At 38.1% G+C, this 20370-nt stretch overlaps 2 protein-coding genes across 4 annotated transcripts in view; one reads left to right on the forward strand and one right to left on the reverse strand.

Annotated features, from left to right (window-relative positions):
* Window positions 1-20370, reverse strand: part of RALGPS1 (Ral GEF with PH domain and SH3 binding motif 1) — an 80518-nt gene that overhangs the window by 40629 nt on the left and 19519 nt on the right. The gene's annotated exons all lie outside the window — the stretch shown is intronic.
* Window positions 1211-18194, forward strand: ANGPTL2 (angiopoietin like 2). 2 transcript variants are annotated; one of them, XM_014880034.2, is made up of 5 exons: window positions 1211-1811; window positions 10311-11167; window positions 15369-15562; window positions 15798-16068; window positions 16609-18194. In XM_014880034.2, the coding sequence occupies exons 2-5, from the start codon at window positions 10360-10362 to the stop codon at window positions 16806-16808; spliced, it is 1473 nt and encodes a 490-aa protein (XP_014735520.1). In that variant the 5' UTR covers window positions 1211-1811; window positions 10311-10359; the 3' UTR covers window positions 16809-18194. The 2 variants fall into 2 exon arrangements, with proteins under 2 accessions (XP_014735520.1, XP_014735519.1); XM_014880033.2 differs by lacking the exon at window positions 1211-1811 and adding an exon at window positions 10087-10228.

Consider the following 20370-nt stretch of genomic DNA (forward strand, 5'->3'; position numbering starts at 1 on the left):
CTAGTATCCTGACACAACACTCACGGCCACCCACCCCCTCTGCCCTTCCTGCTCCCGCTTCCCTCCTTGAGCAGCTCTGGGTATCCTAGGCTGAAAAAGCATCTTGGAAAGGAAGGAGTGTGAATCAAACACATGTTGAAAGAAAGTTTAATGAGAATATTGCTACATCTGTCAAGACTTAACAGAATGATCAGTTTCTGATTCTATGAAGTCAGCTTTTTCAGTATAAAACCAGTACATTGGGAAAGCTTTGGACTGCTTTAATCCCAAGCATCCAGACTATGCTCCTAACAAGCACTGGAATGGCCACTTCAGTCAGTGGTCCTCTCTCTTTCAAATAGAAAGGAATAAACTTCTGAGTTAAAATACAAAATAATTAACAAAAGTAAGTTGAAGGAATCACAGGACATGCAGGAAAGGTACAAAAAACTTTAAAAACCTAAGGCACAATGAATTGATAGCGTAATATAGTTAGAAGCGGGTTTTTTTCTGATTCATTTTTATGATTCTCAGCAAGTTACAAAGGCAGATTTTACTTTCATTCATTCAAGAAATATTTTTCAAACCCAGAGCTAATAGCTAATAACCAAAAACTTTCTACACACAGGGAGTTCCATAATAGCAAATTTTTAGAGCGGTTCTAGGAAAATTGCAGAAATTTCCAGCATTCAAATGAGAAACAGGCTTTAGATTACCAGGACAAGTATGAAGAATCATTTTCCAAAATGCACTAAGGTTCAGCCAAATAATGAATTCGCAGTCTTCATTAGAATGCTTTAAGAGCTTGCTTGGACAATTTACTGTCCCCTATTTCTGCTTTCGAGCTGTTGCCTGACAAAGATGACCTGGGAAGTGCAGCGGGAGGAGCCGCTCAGCGGTGCCCGGAGCGCGCATCCCCGAGCAGGCCGTGCCGAGACGCCGCGGCAGGAAGTGCCCCCCCCACCCCCCCCCACCCGCGCCCCGACATTTTGCTCCCGTGCAGCTGCACACCCTCACTGCCGTTTGGTCTAACAAAGCGGCTCCCCAGTTTCCTGCCCGCCCCGGCATCAGCGTTCTCTCGCGGCCGAACCTCGGCGTCCCCCGGGGCCGGGTCCCGCACCGTGGGCGGGGAGGGCTCGGCCGGGGGGGCCGAAGCGCGAAGCCCCTCCCGGCAGCCCCGCTGCCGCGGCGGCCCGGGGGCGGAGGCAGCTCGCCCGTCCAACCAGCGCCCGGCAGCTCGCAGCTGCTTTGCCTTCTCTCCCCCTTTCCCGGCCAGGATAAGCCTGCCACAAAGAGCAGGGGTTCAAATGAGGCTGATCCGGGCCGCCTGAAGGGACGGCCGGGAGCGCTGCGCGCCCCGCGGAAAAGTACTGCTTCGGGAGCGGGGCGCAGCCCGGGCTGACGAGGCCAGAACGGTCCTGTGCAAGAAAAACGCAGAAGAGGAAAAGAATTACGCCTCTCTCCCAAGTACGTCCCATCTGTTCCCGGCACGGCACGCGCGGACTGCGGGTGGCCGAGGCGATGTCAGCGCGGTCGGGCCGCGGCGGCAGCTGCTGACGGGAGCGGCCGAGGAGCGGAGCGGAACGGGCCAGGACAGAGCGGCACAGAGCGCGGAACGGGCCAGGACAGAGCGGCACAGAGCGCGGAACGGGCCAGGACAGAGCGGCACAGAGCGCGGAACGGGCCAGGACAGAGCGGCACAGAGCGCGGAACGGGCCAGGACAGAGCGGCACAGAGCGCGGAACGGGCCAGGACAGAGCGGCACAGAGCGCGGAACGGAACGGGACAGAGCGGCACAGAGCGCGGAGCGGAACGGGACAGAGCGGAGCGCGGTAAGGACGAGCAGCGCCGGGGCTGCCGGGCGGGTGCCGCGGGTTCCGCAGCCACTGTCAGCTTATCAGAGTAGGACTGCTTCCTAAGATAAAGCAGCAAGCCTGGTTTTTGACTTCAGAAAACCAGAAAATACCCCCGAGCCCAAACAAAAATCCATCACATATTAAAATAAAAGTTGTAAAGATCGCTGAGACGTTACGTGCCAGGCAGTGAAAGCCTTGATATTATTTTCAAGAATACGATTTTATTTTTTAGAAAAATCTTACTTATTTTTGCACGTAACTTTGATCCTCGCACTTCCATAAACTTGCCATCCAATAATTTTTCTAGGACATCCTATTTTCTAAAGGACTATCTGTCTTAAAAATTATGATACCTCCATTTAGTCTTTTTTACGCTCATGTATGATTAGGTAAATACAAAACTTTCTGATACTTTAATAGTCTATAAAGTAAATACTTGAAGCGCTTCACAAAAACTTAATTTAAAAAAGAAACCAGCATTTATGAGTACATTCATGTAGGCATCAAACTATTACACGACCTGACTGCTATTTTTCACGGGTAAAAATAGTCACATTTATTAAAATATGAATCTGTTAAAGGCTGTTATGGACAATGTCCATGCACACATATAAGAAAGCACAGTATGAGCACTTTCTGGCAGTGATTGGATTAAGTGAAAATAAGGTGAGGCCGCTGTTAAGGGAAGCAACAACAAAAGCAGTGCTTTCTTTCAGTAATTACATTCCACGTCTATGACAGAACTTTAGTAAAGCACAAAGAACAAGCCACAAACTAAAATTCTTGGTAATCACAAAGAAAATCTGTACTTCTTCTAACTAAAGAAGCTTTTGCCAAAACTTGAAGAAAGTTACAGGGCAACAAAAAAATACAAAATCTTCTGCAGTTTCTTGCAGCAACTGACAGTATTTCAAAACAAAAGTTCTCCAAGACCTCATGAAGACACTCTCGTTCTGAAGTGTTGCTTTAGTCATCCATTCCCCTCATTAGATAAAGTATTACCTCGTAAGAAAACTGAACTGGTGCTTGAACTAAAATTTCAGTTTTAAGTGGGCAGAAAACCTGACAAGAGAACATATTCTAACACAAGTATCTTAAAGGAATTCATTGGTTAATGCCAGTGTGGCACTTTTTACAATGGAAGCAAGTAACTAGTGGCAAAACCGCAAAAGTGATTCCCTCCATAAGTTTGGAGTTAAATTTTTCAGTTCAGTTTAGTATCATGTTTTCATAACAAACACTGTAGGCTATTACGTGTCAGCCCTTTCCTATGTATTTACTTTAAAACTTAAAGCCTAACATTAAAGCTTTTTTCAATACATGTGGGGTACATATTACGGTGCTGTATTTTCACAGTGAATTGCTGTTTCCTTTTACAAAACTAACAAAAAAAATCACTATCTAGGTTTTTCACAGCAACACTTTTCATCTAAAAGTCAAGATGTGAGTTTATTGTAAAAGAAACCCTGCAGCAGTGGAAGTCCTTCCTCTTAGAAAAGAGCAAACTTAAATTAACTTAAGTCCATGGAAGAAAACGTGTGAAGGAGTAAAAACAGAGATTGAGCTCTAAGACAAGGGGCAGGGAGTAGGAAAGCACGCAGAGTCAAAAAATTCATGCTTGTCTGTCTTATCACAATGGCATTGTGAAATCCAGATCATATTACTGGCTTGGTGCCTGGAAGATGCCAGCTAACTGTAAGTCCACAAACACTGGCTATCAAAGGATTCTGCAGAAGCAAAAACCCAAGATTTGTTTAAAACCAAGCCTTCTGATCTTTTCATAGCAGGATTTTACATTTTCAACATCCTTGCTTCATATGCTTTTATAATGCAACAAAAATGTAAAACTGCACTAATCTAAAAACACCTTTCAGGATTAAAGACAAAAGTATTAAAACAGTGAAGATGTGCTAGCTGTTCATATTTCTTCTTTAGAATGCACAGTTATCGAATTGTGGATGAGCTCACAATAAAATACAGCAGTTTAAAGAATAAATGCTGTCATAGCTAACACTATGCCTTTTGTGAACATGCCTTCTTTTGTATGCCTCAGTGCCTGAGGACTCTGCACAGAAGATGGCATATCAGAACTATGGAGGAAAAGACAGCCCATCAAAAGGACTCCTAGCCTCATTTTATTAAATAAAAACAGCACAAAATAGCTGATTAACCCGTGGAGCTGAATTTTGTAACAGTCGTTTAGCATAGCTGAATGAGCTCATTTGTATGTATGGTATCATTTTTTCTTCATAGTCAAAGCAACCATTTCAGAAAATATGAGTGTTATGCAAAAGTGTGTGTGTTATCCTTCCTATATGCATGTTTTTCACCTATCTGGGTATTCTGAAAGGCTTTGATGTGTGAAAGTAATTACAGTGCATTCAGTTCTGTCACACTGGACCTACAGGAACTCTTAACTGTAAGCCCTTGGACTGTACGCCCTTCCTCAGTCAGAGCAATTTACAGACATGGAAATAAATGCTGAGTGTTGGACCTTGCCTATCCACTCTAATTAAATGGAAGTCACCTATTACAAAAAAACCCAATACCCCCGAAAAAAAAACCCTACCCACACCACAAAAATAAAACCCTGTACAGAAAATGGAGTGAAATATTAGAAGAAATTAACCCCCACAATCCTGAAATTAACTTCTAAGGTATGTAATACTCTGGGAGCCTTTCTAGGGAGGCTGGGTGACAACGATTATTGTAAAAACAACAGTTGTTATCCCAAAGATATACAATGACTTAAATGGAGAATGCTATTTTATTTTGACAGCTTCTGAGCATTCTGCTTAAGAGTAAGCCACGTAGGAAACCTACTACATAACCTTGTTTCCAATAATTATCATAGCCCAGTAAACTAGTAATGCCTCCTTGGTTCCTCAGCTGCAGCATACAAGCCACTAAAAATCTTTTCTAACTTGTTAAAGTTTGCAGCTGTCTGCATCATATACCAGGTTCTCACTATCAGTTCCATAAACCAAACAGGTAGTGTTTTTTCTTATCTTTGCAGTAGACTCAAGTGTACTGCAATCCAAAGAGCTACTCAAGTCACCAGAAATGCTCTCATTAGACCTTCTGAGTTTTAGCACAGAAAATTGCCTTCTCTGTAAAGGAGTCTCCAAGGGTAGTGAGAGTGTCACAGATCACGTGTTCAAAAGCTGCCTTTCCATGGATCAATGCATCACAATCAAACTTAGGTTTCTCTGGCTTTGTTGCAGTTTACTATACATAGAAATACAAGAGCAGCAGCAAGAAGCAATTCTATTGCTTTTAGCTACTGGGATCTGTTACGTTCCTTTTCTGTAGAAATAACCCATAATAATGCAATTTAAGACACAAAACTTCCATTTGGGTATGAAATCCAGGCAATTATTTTTCCCATTTGTCTTGGTTAAGATTCACAAAGGTCATTGTTTTGCTTTTGTACTTTTCCAGAATGCTGTAGTACAGGTGATGTCTTGTGATGTCTTAAGTATCAAAACCTCTCCTCCTTAAACCTATTTGTAGTGTTAAGCAACACATAATAAAGTTCAGTGCTCAGCCACCAGTCTTCCTGCCGTTTTAGCTCTACTTTTTGCAGGACACTGAAAAGCATGGGTATAAAAAGGACATAGTATATAAACTAAACACAAAATGCCAATCTCTCAATGGTTGAAAGACTCAACATTGCAAAACCACTTGAGATTTAGATGTGAGAGTGTTGACACTATACACTCAGGCTTTCATATACACATTTCTTTCCAGAGTAATAAGATAAGTGTCTTTTATGAACAAATGTCATTCAACAAAAAAACAGCCATAGCATTGAAGAGCTATTGGCAACATTTTCAGATAAGCTTAATGATTCTGTGATTGTTATTGTAAGTCATATTTTTCATCTGATGGAGACAGACCTTCACTTACACATGGAACTCCACAGGCAAAATATTTTGTAAAACCTGTAAGAGACAGTTAACCAGTCTCTTTAGTAAAAATGAGATCCTCCGAGGCATGGTATCCAAACCAACAAATAATGAAAAAAGGTATACAGTTTGGATTATCCAATATGATGCATACTGTAAGTAGCTGAAACCCAAAAAGACCATAGTGCTGACATTGCTACCTTTAATGCTCCCTCTTAAGGCGAGCTGATTGAAAATAGAAATGAACATTTGCCAAATGTAATACTTTTTCATGTATAAATATTTTTTACCTTTATAATTTCAGGATCACGACAGTGATTAAACTATAGGTTGTGAAACATCTGTATAATTTTATATTGTAAAATACTAAAATCTTATTGAAGTACATACATTTCAAGATATTTATAAAAATCAAAAGGTAACACATTTTGACTAATGAAAAGCTGTATATAAACAAAACAGAATACAGGACAGAAAAATGTTCCAAAGCAAAGCCAAAGTAAGATTTTATTTATGTTTTCTCTCTAAAGGACAGAAAAAGCAATCAAATGCTGGAACATTCAGAAAGTTTATTTCCCATTTTGTCACCAGATCATGGAAACATCCTTACTTGGGTAAACAATGAATGAGTAAACCACCTACTTCCAATCAGATGTGCAGATAGGCAAACATCTGGTGTACAAGCTGAAATTTTAACTAAAGCACTCATGCTGGCTAGGAGTATAAAGGTGCTACAATTATGTGCCACACAACAATGCTGCCAATGCAGTTTAACTGGCAAAAGACAAACAGGAGAAAAAAGTATTTTGCCTGAATAAAAAATGCAATATGCTGCTAAGTAGGGTAGACATACACAAAACTGAGGTTTGGTGCATCTGCACTAGGGCAAGTTTGCCCCAACTCAATTGCCATGAAAAGTGCTTTTACAAGTACACGTCTTGAACAGCCAGAATCTAGAAATGAAATAATGAAATTACTTCAGTCTGATTAGAAGCTCCATTTGATGTTTAATCAAAATAATTTCCTTTTAAGTGTGCTTCATTCACCTGGTTTTTGTTGGTATGCTTGTGTGTTAAAAGTTTTGTCGTAGAGTTAGGAAAAGAGACAGACAATGCTGTATTTCCAGTAATTAAGAAAATTTGCCCCAAACCTGTAAATGTACTTTTAGGAAAAAAAAGTCTGCAGCTGCCTAAGTGGAATTTTGCACTGGGAACAAATATGGTCCTAGTGATACAATTTCCTCCCGGTCCACTGCAGAAGAGCTTTGGCAGAGGGCAAGGGACGCAGAGAAACAGGAAGAACCGAGTGATCAGCAAGCAACAGCAGCAAAGTACAAGGAGTATCAGCAATTACTGGCACAGGAGAAAACTGAAAGTTAATGTCCTAGACATCAGATATGATCTTCCTCTTACCTGGGAAGGAATCCTAATGTCCTAAGAATCTAATGTTCTGCTACTCAAAGAGGAAGGTATTAAAAAAGCATTAAATTCTTCCTTAAAATGGTTCCTCTGGCTTCCCTCCCTATTTTCTCCATTCCAGCAAGCTTTTTTATCCCTGAAAGATTAATCATTGTGAATTGTTCAAATGACCATGTTGTGAACTTCATTTTAATCCAACTGCAGAAAGGAAGGAATGCCATTTATTCATGCAGTCCTTCACTATATGCAACAAATAGGCCTTATTCTAAACACTTTTTTTTTTTTAACCAAACAAGTACAGACAGTAAGAAACTTACAAAATTATCATACACAGACTGCAGGAAGAAGGACAGCTGATGACAGTATGCTTCTTGTTTCTGTTTGTACTGGGGCATTCTCTAACCAATGTAACTTTCCTTACACTTCTTATAAGAAGAACATCTTAGAAAAGATGACATGCAGGCAAGATGATGACAGAGAAACATTTCAGCATGATCGAATTATGCTGATGTCATTCACTGGTGCCTGCTGTGTGCAGCCACTGGTCAAACCCTAGAATAGGCGTCCTAGAGAGGGGTCACCCACACAGGCAGGCAGTGGGACTAGGCGAGCATGAAGATGATATGTTATAACGGGGCTGCTGAACTCCGTCCCATTATTTTCTTACACAGTTCTTAAAATCAGGAGATAAATCTGTTAGATGTTGCTCTTTCTTCAGCTCAGAAAAGTATGGGCTGCCCAAAGCCATACTCAAAAATATGAGATGCTGTAACAAACAGAAGTGAACTCTGAGGAAAAAAAACCAGTTTCTTTGTAGTGGTCACAATAAATACAGGTTTAGAGGGGGAGGAAAAGGATATTAAAATTCCAACACTGAAATAAAACTCTTTTACACCTATATGCAGGAGACATTTGCAAAACCAGTCATCTGTGCAGGAACACGAGGCCTGGAAAACTGCCACGTTTTCCAAGTGTGACCTGCTGTGCAAATGCTGATTATGCAAGTTAAATCTGTCTGGAGTGAATTTACATTCCCTGTTTTCCAGGGCTCCAAATAGCATTGCTTTACTACAGAAACCATGTCAAACTTCAGATCTTCATCTGACATGTCTGAAAGATTTTTGAGAAGTTCTGTACAGCACAACTCCTTTCTACTTGCAAAATGAAAATTATTTTATTCTAAATAAGAAACTGAGGCAAAAGTATTTATCCAAAAATTTTGTGGAGGCTTAAGTCCTGGTCGCTTTGTTTGAAACTTTTACAGAAACATCTATGGCTTATTTCACAAAAAAAGAAAAATACGAATGAACCATATCTCTTCTTAGTATGAGTAATAAAGGATGGCTATCCATCATTAGATTGAAATTAAAAAAAAAAAATCTTCAAAGTCAGCAGCTGCCTAGAATCATAAAACAGTTTAGATTGGATGGGACCTTATCTTTGTCTTAGAGTGCAGACAGTCTAGGTTAAAAATTAGATCAGACTACTCATAGCCTTACCTAAATCAAAACTTCAAAAATGTATTTCCAGGAATGGAAAATCTACCACCTGTCTGGGTGACTGCTTCAGTTCTCTGTCATCCACCCAATGAAGTTCATTGTTTAATAAAGCTCAATTTTTTTCCTGAGGTAATCTGAATCCACCATACACTTTCACTGTACACTTCCAAAAAGAATTTATCTTCTTTACAAACACCCATTAAGTAGCTGAACATGTCTTTCTTTACCTTCTCACCTGGAGGCTACACAAACCTCGTTCTTTCTGCTACTCTTCATTCATTGTGTCTGCCAGCCTCCAGCTATCCATGCTGGGTGTACTCAGCTGCACTCACTCCAGTTTCTCACTGCTGTTACTATCACCATTTCACGTAATTTAAAAAAAATTATTGTACTAAAGATGACCAAACAGTAAGGTGATAGATACTAAAATACTAAATGATTATTCCATGAGAAAGTTTTACAAGCCAAGAAAAACATTGGCAACACCACCTTGGTTAAAAAGTGTCTGTCTTTATACACCAAAAAAACTCCATACTGCCTTTTTCATTCATTTTGTTTAAGCAAACTAGGTTGCATGTACACGTGAGTATTGAAAATCAACACCAAAAATTTTTAAGAGATACATGACATCAAAGTGCTGTTCAAGTAGCTAAGAGGGTGGTTTGTGACATGGCTATTTGTGGCAGCATGACAATGCCATGCCCGTGTTTCCAAGTCTACTGTTGCTTGCAAAGTTCTGGTGTTGATTTATTTGTTGAAAGATTGTAAAGGCCTCAGCTGTCCACCTTGAATATGAATCTGCAAGGACAACTAAGTTAGGGTAGTTTCACCAAAGGGCAACTGTTGTAGTATGCCAGTAGACACTACGAGCTGATTCCATCACTGCCCGCCATGCACACGTGCAGCTGTTTTTCCCCTACAAAGGAGGGACTCTGAAGCAGATGACGAGGCTGAGTGTCTCCAGTGAGAGTCACAGTAAATGTCTCAGTTGTAAATTCTACTAGTCTAGAAAAATAACAGATTTTACTATAATATCTGAGTAGTAGAGTTTTTAACTTACAGTTATTAAGGACCAATGTAAAATACATTTTTCCTTTTTTTTTTTTAAGCAATGGAGGTTCAATACTGCTGAATAAAGTAAAATTGCTACATGTCACCTAAGCTGAATCTCTTGCAATATATATACAGTTATAAAATACTGCAAATGAACTGTTAGACATTTTTAGAACTTTTAGCAGCATTAATACACATATTAACTTACATTCTATTTACATTTAAAGGTTGTATTTATAACTGTAATAAATGAAAAGTGTAATTAATATTTCAATGAAAACGCCAATCTTGGAAACTTTGGTGGTACCTGCCTGGAAGAAAGGACTCTTCAATTCCTTGTATTTATTGCTTACTTTCTTATGGTTATTGGCAGGCTTTAGATGAACTACCAACAACTACAGTTCTGACGACAGAAAGATACAACTACTCCCCATGATGTCCACTTTAGTCAACAGAAGTTAATGCTGGACAACAAAAACACCTCATTTGTACACACAGTTCCTATGTACTATTTTGTAAGTTTTCGAAGAGATTATCATTTGTAAATCCACACTGATTTCCTCCTCGTTACTTACTGTTACATTTATTTTAAAACAGATTTTAGGAAGTTCTGAGCAGAAGAATATTTGACCGGAACTAGAGGATCATGATGACAACAAGATTCATCTGTTTAATGCTAATAACTGTTGTGGGTGTTACTACAAGTGAAACACAGGAATCTGAAGGCAATGACAAGGAAAAGGCTCAAGAATTCATTTATACGAACAGATATAAACGTTCCAGTGACACACAGGACAAATGCACTTACACCTTTATTGTACCTCAGCAGAGAGTGACAGGTGCCATTTGTGTTAATTCTAAGGAGCCTGAAGTTCTGCTTGAAAACAGGGTAAATAAGCAAGAATTACAGTTACTTAACAATGAACTTCTTAAACAAAAGAGACAAATAGAAACTCTCCAGCAACTGGTAGAGGTGGATGGTGGAATTGTTAATGAAGTTAAACTCCTAAGAAAAGAGAGCAGAAATATGAATTCTCGTGTCACACAACTCTACATGCAGCTATTACATGAAATTATCCGAAAACGTGATAATGCCTTAGAACTTTCTCAACTTGAAAATAAGATTTTGAACCAAACTGCAGACATGTTGCAGCTTGCAAACAAATACAAAGACTTAGAGCACAAGTATCAACATTTGATGTCAATTGCCAATAATCAGACAATAATAATTGCCCAGCTGGAAGAACATTGTCAAAGAATGCCATCCATAAAGCCACTGCCACAAACTCCACAACCACCAATTAAAGTGTACCAGCCTCCTACTTATAATCGCATTAATAACCAGATATCTACTAATGAGATTCAAAGTGATCAGAACTTAAAGATTCTGCCACCTACCTTACCAACCATGCCTGCAGTTACTAGTATTCCAACTTCAACTGATAAACCATCTGGTAAGTAATATTATTGATACATTTACATTAGTTTATGCTAATACACAGTGGGCAACATTTTAATTGCAATATCAAAAATACAGTCAATTTATTTAGCTAGCAAATTTTACATACATGCTGTAGTAGAAACACAGAAAGAAAGCAAAAAAATTGAACTCTGAATGTCTAACACAGACATACTAGCCCCACAGATTTTTCTCATGTTACTTTGCCAAGACAAATCCATCACTTATATTACATGTATGAGATAAAGGACTTTCAGAAAAATCTTACTATTAAAGTCATCTAAATTTTATTTACCTTTGCTCAAGACTGAGCTGCTACAATTCATGACATCTGAAGAAGTTTGTGTAAAAGTGTGAAGTTATTACAAGTTTGTTGATCTAGCATTTGATAATGTATAATTAAAAAAGGAATAAGTATCTGCTCTGTACCTTATACGGGGCACTTCTAGGAGCAAAAGGAAGCAAGTGGTGGAATAGCAAGGGGATACTATACAGCCCTTATTAAGTCTTAGGAGTTCTGCCACAAGCATGATTTGATGATGTGAAATTACATTAGAGACCAACTGATCTACGTGGTAACAAAATAACATGTAAAGAATTCAGTTTCACCCGAATTTGAAAAAAAAAAAAAAAGAAAAAACCAAAACCAAACAAACCCAAAACACTTCAGGTATGTGTTTCATACAAGAAAGGTTTATTCTTCGCTCTGTGGACAACACATACCTTCCTCAGAAAAACGACAGTCACAGATATCTGAACTCAGAGCTAACTGAAACAGAGTATTGCAGGGGAACTGCACTCAATATGTTCCATAGCTATTTGCAAAATATTCCAAAAGACATCAACAAACTTTGTAGGATTATCAAATAATGCAACTGCCACATATTAAAAACCAAACCAAACGACCTCCATATTGTTTCTCCATGGAAACACTCATAAGGAAAGAAACTTAAGCAAGTAAGCCCTGAGTCTCTAAAACATTTTCCTACAAAGCAGTATTTTCACAGAATTGCCAAAGATATTGCACCAAAGCCTGCATTTTGGCATGCAAAATTTCTGCCAGAAATAATATGATTCCAATGTACTATGTAAGGAAAAATTCTCAGAAGAAAATCAGGTCTACTACAAATCCTTTGGAGCGATACACCATGGCCTCTCTAATAATTACATTTTGACTTCAATCTCAAAATAGGTTCAAGCTTGAAACAGTATTCCCCTATCTTTCTAGAAGTGAAATACTTTTCCCCTTTATTTCCTTACACTCTTTGAAACTTGTTAATTGCTCCACATCCTCCTTGTGCTTTCAAGCCCTTAAACTGGAGCTGAGGATTCACTTTCAAATAGCAGAACAGAAAAATTACTTCAGGTGCACTTCAGGTACTTCAACTTTTGCTGATCTATCCTCATACATTTTCCTGCTTTTGAAAAGTAAAAAACTAATTCCAAACCAGTTTGCAATCCCATAGAACTCCCAGAGGAAGTGCTGGTTATCCAGCAGTTTTTCACACTGATCTCAAGAGGTCCCTTTGGCAGTCCACAATTCCAAGATAAGATTTCACATCTGCTTCTTCTCTCTGGATCACATAACTTATCAGAAAAAGAAGTTTCATGCTTCTTTTGCCCAAATTGATTATAATATTGTCTCATTTTCTCACTTGCAGCTTTTTATTTGTTCAGGCAAGTTTCCAACCACTGAAGTTAAGCTAATTAAACTCTTCTTCCCAGGTATCCTCTTCTCCTTCTCCTTACGTTTCTTTTCAGTCAAGAAACAGTTAATGCCTTTTCCTCATCCTCCAGAATGTTCTCCATTCACAAAGCACATCTCAAACAAAACCCCTCCTTAAAATTAATGCCATAAATGATGCTTTAGTTGGTATTTGGAGGGAACTAGAAAAAACACACAAGAAGACACCCACAAACAACATCCTACAAAACAAACAAAAGCCGTCACCACTACTGCCCAGCCAGTGGAAAAAATCCACCCATACTTTATCCAGGCCTTTCTGTATTATGTCTTGAGTTCTCAACCTTAGCCAAAGCTCCTGGCTGTACTAACCACCTGATCACAGCCAACCCGTGCAATGAAAACTGGAGCAAAATACAAGAAAAATAGTAAATGTCTTCTGTTAATGTGTTGACAGCCTCCCTTTCTCAAAAAGCTGTAGACCAGTATTCTCTCTTTATCACAGTCTTACTACAGTCTTACTAGTCTCAGTAGCTTCACTATTAACTTTGTCCCACACTGTTTGTTTTCTGGTTGTGGTTTTTTTTGTTGTTGGTTATTTTTTTTCCCATTCCTGGAAGTGTCAAAGACTAGGCTGGATGGGGCTTGGAGCAGCCTGGTCTAGTGGAAGATGTCTATGCCTGTGGAAGGGAAGTGGAATGAGATGAACTTTAGGATCCCTTTCAATTCAAGCCTTGCAGTGATTCTGTGACTCTCTAGAGATGGTTTTATCAAAACTACCAACCTTAAAGTCAGGGTGTTCTCGATTTTTCAAGGGAAAGCACCCTAGTTAAAATTTTGAAAAGTTACTCTATGACCAAAAAACGCTTGTCATGGAAAAGTAGTAGCAAATTCTACTTTGACGTACTTCTAATAGTTCATCTTAAATCACTTTCAGAAAAAAAAAAAAATCATACTGCTGCCACATGCAATAAAAGAAACTGCAAGATTAGAATGATGTAAATACTACTGTACATTTATTTCTACAAAGACAAGATCAAAGCTCTTTGACTATTTTAGGAGTCCTTCAATAATGACTTTATTTTTTTAGTAAGTGCCACTACATACACATTGTGATAAAATATAGCAGAGCAATTTAATTGGTGCTCATTAACATTTTTTCCCTCCTCTCATAATGAGCCATGCAACTGTGTGACAGAGCATGGCATCTACATATCTTAACTGCCAGAAATCCAAACAGTTAGCCATAAAAAAAATTGAGAAGGGGCTTGTAAGCACAGCTCCAGGTACAGTCTCTGATTATAACCAAGGCAACAAGAACACAGCATGGGCCACAGAACAAAGACTTGGATTGCCTCTTTATACACTGACTTGCTGATTAAAATAGTTGAAAATACCAAAAAAACTTATATTGCCAAAACACTGAGATCTTTTCCATAAAACTAATTTATTTCTAACTCATTTGCTGAGTACTGTTATTAGTGTTGGACAGTGAATTATGAAAAAGCATGGGACTGAAATAATTTAAAACAGAAATTACTCTTGATAGCAGTATATGCTTCAGTAAGGCTCCTAGTCAGAAGATGTGATAAGGCTTTATTTCTTCAGTGGGCAGGGATAATCAATCCAGGGGCTCTCATCTCTAATCCTGAGGATTCTTGTTGACTTCGCTCTTCTACTCAGGAAGCAAAGCAGCTAGGGGAGTCTACCTGCAGATATCAACACAGACTCTAAATCATTTGTATCTTAATTTCTTAGACCCATTAAAACACAATCTGTCTTACCATTGGAGAAAATTTTCTGAAAAATCAGGAATATAAAATACTTTCAAAAAGCATAAGCTCTTTATGGACTTTATTGAACTGAAGGAAAAAATGCATTCTCCTTCTTGTTTTCCTTCTGAAAACAAGACTGTTTACTGCAATTTCTGTGAATGCAAAGTATATTAAGGGCCCTCTCATTTGGATAAAGTTTCTCTCACAAGCACTCCATGTTAAAAAAAAAAAAAAAAAAATCTTAATTTCTATGTTATTTTGTAGTTTACTAAGGTGGTAGCAGTAAGACCTACAGTCTGAATTTATGTTGGTGCTTCCACTATTAATGTCTGTGCCAATTACATTTTTGGGGATCTAAAAAGCTGAATTTCTCAACGATAGAATCAAGGTCAAACTTACTGTGTTGTTTTCTAAAGGAAATTCTTATCTATGGAGTAATTCATACTTAGTTTCTTTGAAGATTTAATACTTTTGATGGCAAAAGTACCAGTACCGCTGCCTTTTTTTTTTTAAATCTGCCTTCATCAGTAATACATTGTGAAATATTCCAGAAATAAAGTTACAATAAATTAATCTGAAAACACTCAGTGGATAGTTATCCTTTAATAAAAAGGAAAAAAAAAATCTGCTATTCAATAAGACCAATTTAGTATAAAAAGCTACCAACCCAGATACTGCCCTGCATTAAAGAAATGCTCAACAGCAGTTTGATGCAGAGCCTTTCTATTTTGACACAGGGCCCTGGAGAGACTGTCTACAAGCATTAGAAGATGGCCATGACACAAGCTCCATCTATCTTGTAAAACCAGAAAATACAAATCAGCTGATGCAGGTCTGGTGTGACCAACGGCATGACCCCGGTGGCTGGACTGTCATTCAGAGACGGCTGGATGGCTCTGTCAACTTTTTCAGGAACTGGGAAACATATAAGGTTAGGATAAGAGAGCTGATTAATGTTTTCCACCCTCTAAAACATACTGTTAATTTAAAGGGTGATTTTAGACACTGGCCAAGAGCCTACTTGAAAAAGAACTTGTGTGTTTACCCTTCCAGAAGAGCAAGTCTCTATAAAACAAGTTACTGCAGTTTTCTACTTGAGAATACACTCGGATTTACCACTAACACAGGTGCAGGATATTAACATGCTTCTCTTGCTTCCTTTACAGCAAGGATTTGGTAATATAGATGGAGAATATTGGCTTGGATTAGAAAACATTTACTGGTTAACAAATCAAGGCAACTACAAACTGCTCATAACAATGGAAGATTGGTCAGGTCGAAAAGTATTTGCTGAGTATGCCAGCTTCAGGCTGGAGCCAGAGAGCGAGTACTACAAGCTGAGACTGGGGCGCTACAACGGCAACGCGGGAGATTCCTTCACGTGGCACAACGGCAAACAGTTCACCACGCTGGACCGGGACCACGACGTATACACAGGTAGGAGGTCCCTCTCTGCTGCCTTGCTAATTTTGCCTTTACATCCCCACCTCCCCCCGCTTTTTATCTCTTTTTGTTTTTTGAAAAAGGAAAAAGACTTATGGTTGTATATACAAATTAAAAAAAAAAAACAAAACCAAAAGAAATTCCACTCACAAAGGGATTTGTCAATTAGTGCCTTATGAAGTACAAACGGACGTGTCAACCCTTATACATAATGCCACCAAAACTGTAAGTCACTAGTCAAGGGTCTGTAAAATATGCTGTGAAGGGTTATTTGAGACAGTAACGCTGATTTTCAGGCAAGAGAAAGTAACAAGAAGTAACAAGAAGGATTCTCTCTGTAGAACCTAACTACTTAGCTGGTTCCTGAAGAAGCCTAACTTCCCTTTGTACCACAGGATATCTACATGTTAAACATACAGTTACTAAAAAAACCCAGAACAACCAACCAACAAAACAACAAAGTTTTGCACTTCGCCTGCTTACTTTAAGATTTTTCATTTACTTCTCAGCCTGAACTGGAGCTTTCTTTTGCAGGTAACTGTGCTCATTACCAGAAGGGAGGCTGGTGGTACAATGCATGTGCTCACTCAAATCTCAATGGAGTCTGGTATCGTGGAGGACACTACCGCAGTCGGTACCAGGACGGAGTTTACTGGGCTGAATTCCGGGGAGGATCATACTCACTAAAGAAAGTTGTTATGATGATAAGACCTAACCCTAACACATTTCACTGAAATAACTCTTCTCTTGGTTTGGTTTGTTGTTCTAAAAATCACATAAAGCTATGATGTTATTACCAGAAATTATCTTTTCAGAAATGAGGGATGTAAGATACTGTACATTTATTGACAAGATATGAGGGCTTGTATATTATGTTTTCAAGAATTATCCCAGGAAAAAGAACTGAAGAACAGGAACTATAATAACATTCAGAACACCTCTTAGTAGTATTAGAACTTGCAGTTTAAATGAAAACTGTAGATAAGCTTCCTGGTTTTTACTCCCTGTAAATTAAGGTTGGATGATAAAAATATTGCCACCACATTTAAGTATTTTTGTATGTTATGTATAAATATTCTCAAATACAGGAAATATTACAAACTGTACAGCAAGAGTTTTATTATTATTATTATTATTGTTGTTATTATAAGCAATCATCTGACACAGGAATCATATCCTTTGAGCTATGTAGCTGGTATATGTACATTAATGTGATGATTATGTAATCTTTCTTAACTACCATGAATACAGTTAGCACTATATAATTCTGTTTTGAGAGCAGAAAAAACATTATTGTCCTGATAAATCTGGCCTTTTCCCTTCACTATGTGCATTTCGATAATCTGCTCCTATAAAAATTCACCATTAATTCAAATATTTTAGATTAAAAACACAAATTATTTTACTTACCAAAATGAAGTAGCTACTTGCATCTGGAAATTAATCCAAATTTATAACAGGTATTATGTGCTCTATAGCCAAGATATTATACACACAACTTTTACAGTACTTTGTACCTGACTTCAGTGATTACCTGCTATGTAGCCTCTGTAATCAGAAATGGCTGGATATAAATTAAAAGGTCTATCCAACTTTGCAGGCAAATGATGGATACCAATTTATAAACTATTTAATAGCCTTAGCCTTTAGTTAAAAATTATATAGAGAACTTATCAGTAGCAAAAAAGTTATTTTTAACATATTTCACAATTATAGCATTACTGTCAAATTATTAAATAGATTTACTCATATTTAGAGGTCAATCACACTTATGAAATACAGACTGGTATAATTCTAATATTCTTCTCAGATAGATTTCTATAACAGATTGTTAATACCCCCAATTATAAAACAGCAACTGCTACAAAAAAGACAAGTTAAACAATGCATAAAGAGGCAGAGTAAAAGCCTCTAGAAGTTCAACAAATTTTTTTGGTCAGCCAGTATGACACTTGAGTGTTTGTGTGTTTGCATACTTTTCCCTTATTACCTCATCACATCTTTACCACAGTATGTGTGATGTAGCATGTGTTGTATATAACTGAAAGTAGGGTTTCTAATATATTAGATTACCCCTGTAATACTGTAAACCCTTAATAAAGTAACAAATGTTATTTTGACATGCTGAGATTTCATCTTCTTGTAGTTCAGATTACTTCACATTAGTCCGCCTCTGATTCAAACAAATGCTGATATGCAACCACTGTTCACATGTGTGAAGTGTTAAAATATTGCAACATAAAAACCAAAGCAACTTTCACCTGAGAAAAATACAGAATTTCCATACAGCCCAAGGAGGTACAATGTTTTGTAGATTATATGAAAGACCTGATTTTTTCAAACAGTATTCAAGCTTTATCTTCCATGGGTTTGTCTACCGAATTCCGGAAAAAATATTTAAATTTTAGCTTAGAAATATTAAATGCACCTAGTGGCCCTAAAGCCTGGCTGCAGTGCTCTTATAATTAGTAGCATTAAGGCTACTTCATGCTTGGCTTGAGGAAAGAACACTGAGAACTTCAGATATCCATTGTGCAGATCTCAGGAATGAGGCCTTCCCTAGAAAAGCTATTACAGTTGTTCTTCTGTAGCTGCAGATATGGCTGGAAATACATCTCCATAGTACACATTCATAATAGGCTTTAAACTCATGTTCAAGCTGACAGTCTTTTGTTAAAATCGTATTTCTTCACCTTTCTACCTAAAAGGTGAGTCATTTACCTGGATACTCATCCATTGGCAAGTACGTTGGCAGAATCGCAGATTTCACTCTGCTTATTTTAAAAAAAAATTCACACAACAGAACACAGTTTGCACTAGGTCCACCTAGTGTAGTAGGTGACATTACTACAAACTGTCAAAGACCTTCATTTTTCCCGTTTCCCTAATTATTTCCAAAGGTTTCAATTACATGACTTCATTGCTTCCCAAGTGTATATCTTTGGCAACACTGCAGTCTGAAAATCCCATACCATACACTTTCCTATCATTAGCAAAAGTACATTAGGTGAGTTTACACAAGAGAGAATTGCAGAACTATGGAGAAAATTTCTAACTTCAATTCTCCTGCAAATCTCCATTTGAAGAAGTGCCATAGGAAACTGACGTTGCTCTTCTGAATTTTTGAAATATCTCTACCTTTTTCAGAAGGGTAAAGAAAATGCTGTCAAACTAATACATTGTCTGTGTATCAGGAATGAAACAGTGGGGCTTCCCTACAGCATTTAGATAAAAGGCTGTGACAAGATTGATGTTACCTCAGAGGACAACTAGTTCCTCTTTTGTATACACATTTGCAAAGAATTCTTTCCTGAAACTGTTCTATTATCATTCACAGTTTTCAGAATTACCGCCACTGTTACATTCCAAGCAGAGAAAAAGCAAACAGTGCAATAAATGCATAGATTATAAGATCATACCCATCTTTGTTTGTTCTATAACATACAAAGACAACCTAAAAGATCACCAGCAATGAAGACGAGAAAATGCTGTAAGTAGCAATTACACCCATGAACTTTCAAAACAATGTGACGGCTATTTTTTCTTAAATCACACTGTGGCTAAACACTTCCAACAGTCCACATCACAGCCCTGCCAATCTCATGATTTCGTTTTTTTTTTTTTCTTTCTTTATCTCTTTCTTTTTAAAATTGAAAGACCTACCTGTCTGACAACAAAACAACTGTTGGATGTTTAAACAGTACTTTTAAACATAGTAAGAAATATATTAGTCTCTAGCATTATAGCCCGAGGTTGGAAGCACAGCAGTAGCTCCTGTGTTCACCTGGTTACACAAAACGTCCAACTGCACCTCTTAGAATGCAGGGAAAGCCTTACTTCACAAGAACAGCAACACTGCCTAGTGTTTGCCATCAGCAGGGAGAAGGTCTCTCATGTATGAAACACAAGATACAACATATGCAGGAGGATTCAAAGTCTCAGAGACTGGCTAAAAACCAGCAGGAATTTCAGATTCAGCCCTGTAACTCAGTTGGGTTAGGAAGTAAACATGCAGATTTTTTCCTTTCACTTTCATTACCCAAGTCTTTTATTAGGCTTGTAACACACATGTTCATTTCAGAAATATTTTAAATCTCGTATAAAAGTGGCTTGGAGTGATTTCATAATAACTGGATAGTATTAAAACATTTCTTATGCAAGCTCTGAGGCAATTATATAAACCAGAGTACCTGGAAAACTTCAGCAGCAGTTTTAATTTCCCAGTACATTCTCCAGCTCATTTCAAACAATCTTAGGCTTCCACAGATGAAATAAGAACCGTTCTCTCACAACTAA

This window comes from Sturnus vulgaris, chromosome 22, assembly GCF_052056855.1.
Source record: "Sturnus vulgaris isolate bStuVul1 chromosome 22, bStuVul1.hap1, whole genome shotgun sequence".
NCBI classification, from domain to species: domain Eukaryota; kingdom Metazoa; phylum Chordata; class Aves; order Passeriformes; family Sturnidae; genus Sturnus; species Sturnus vulgaris.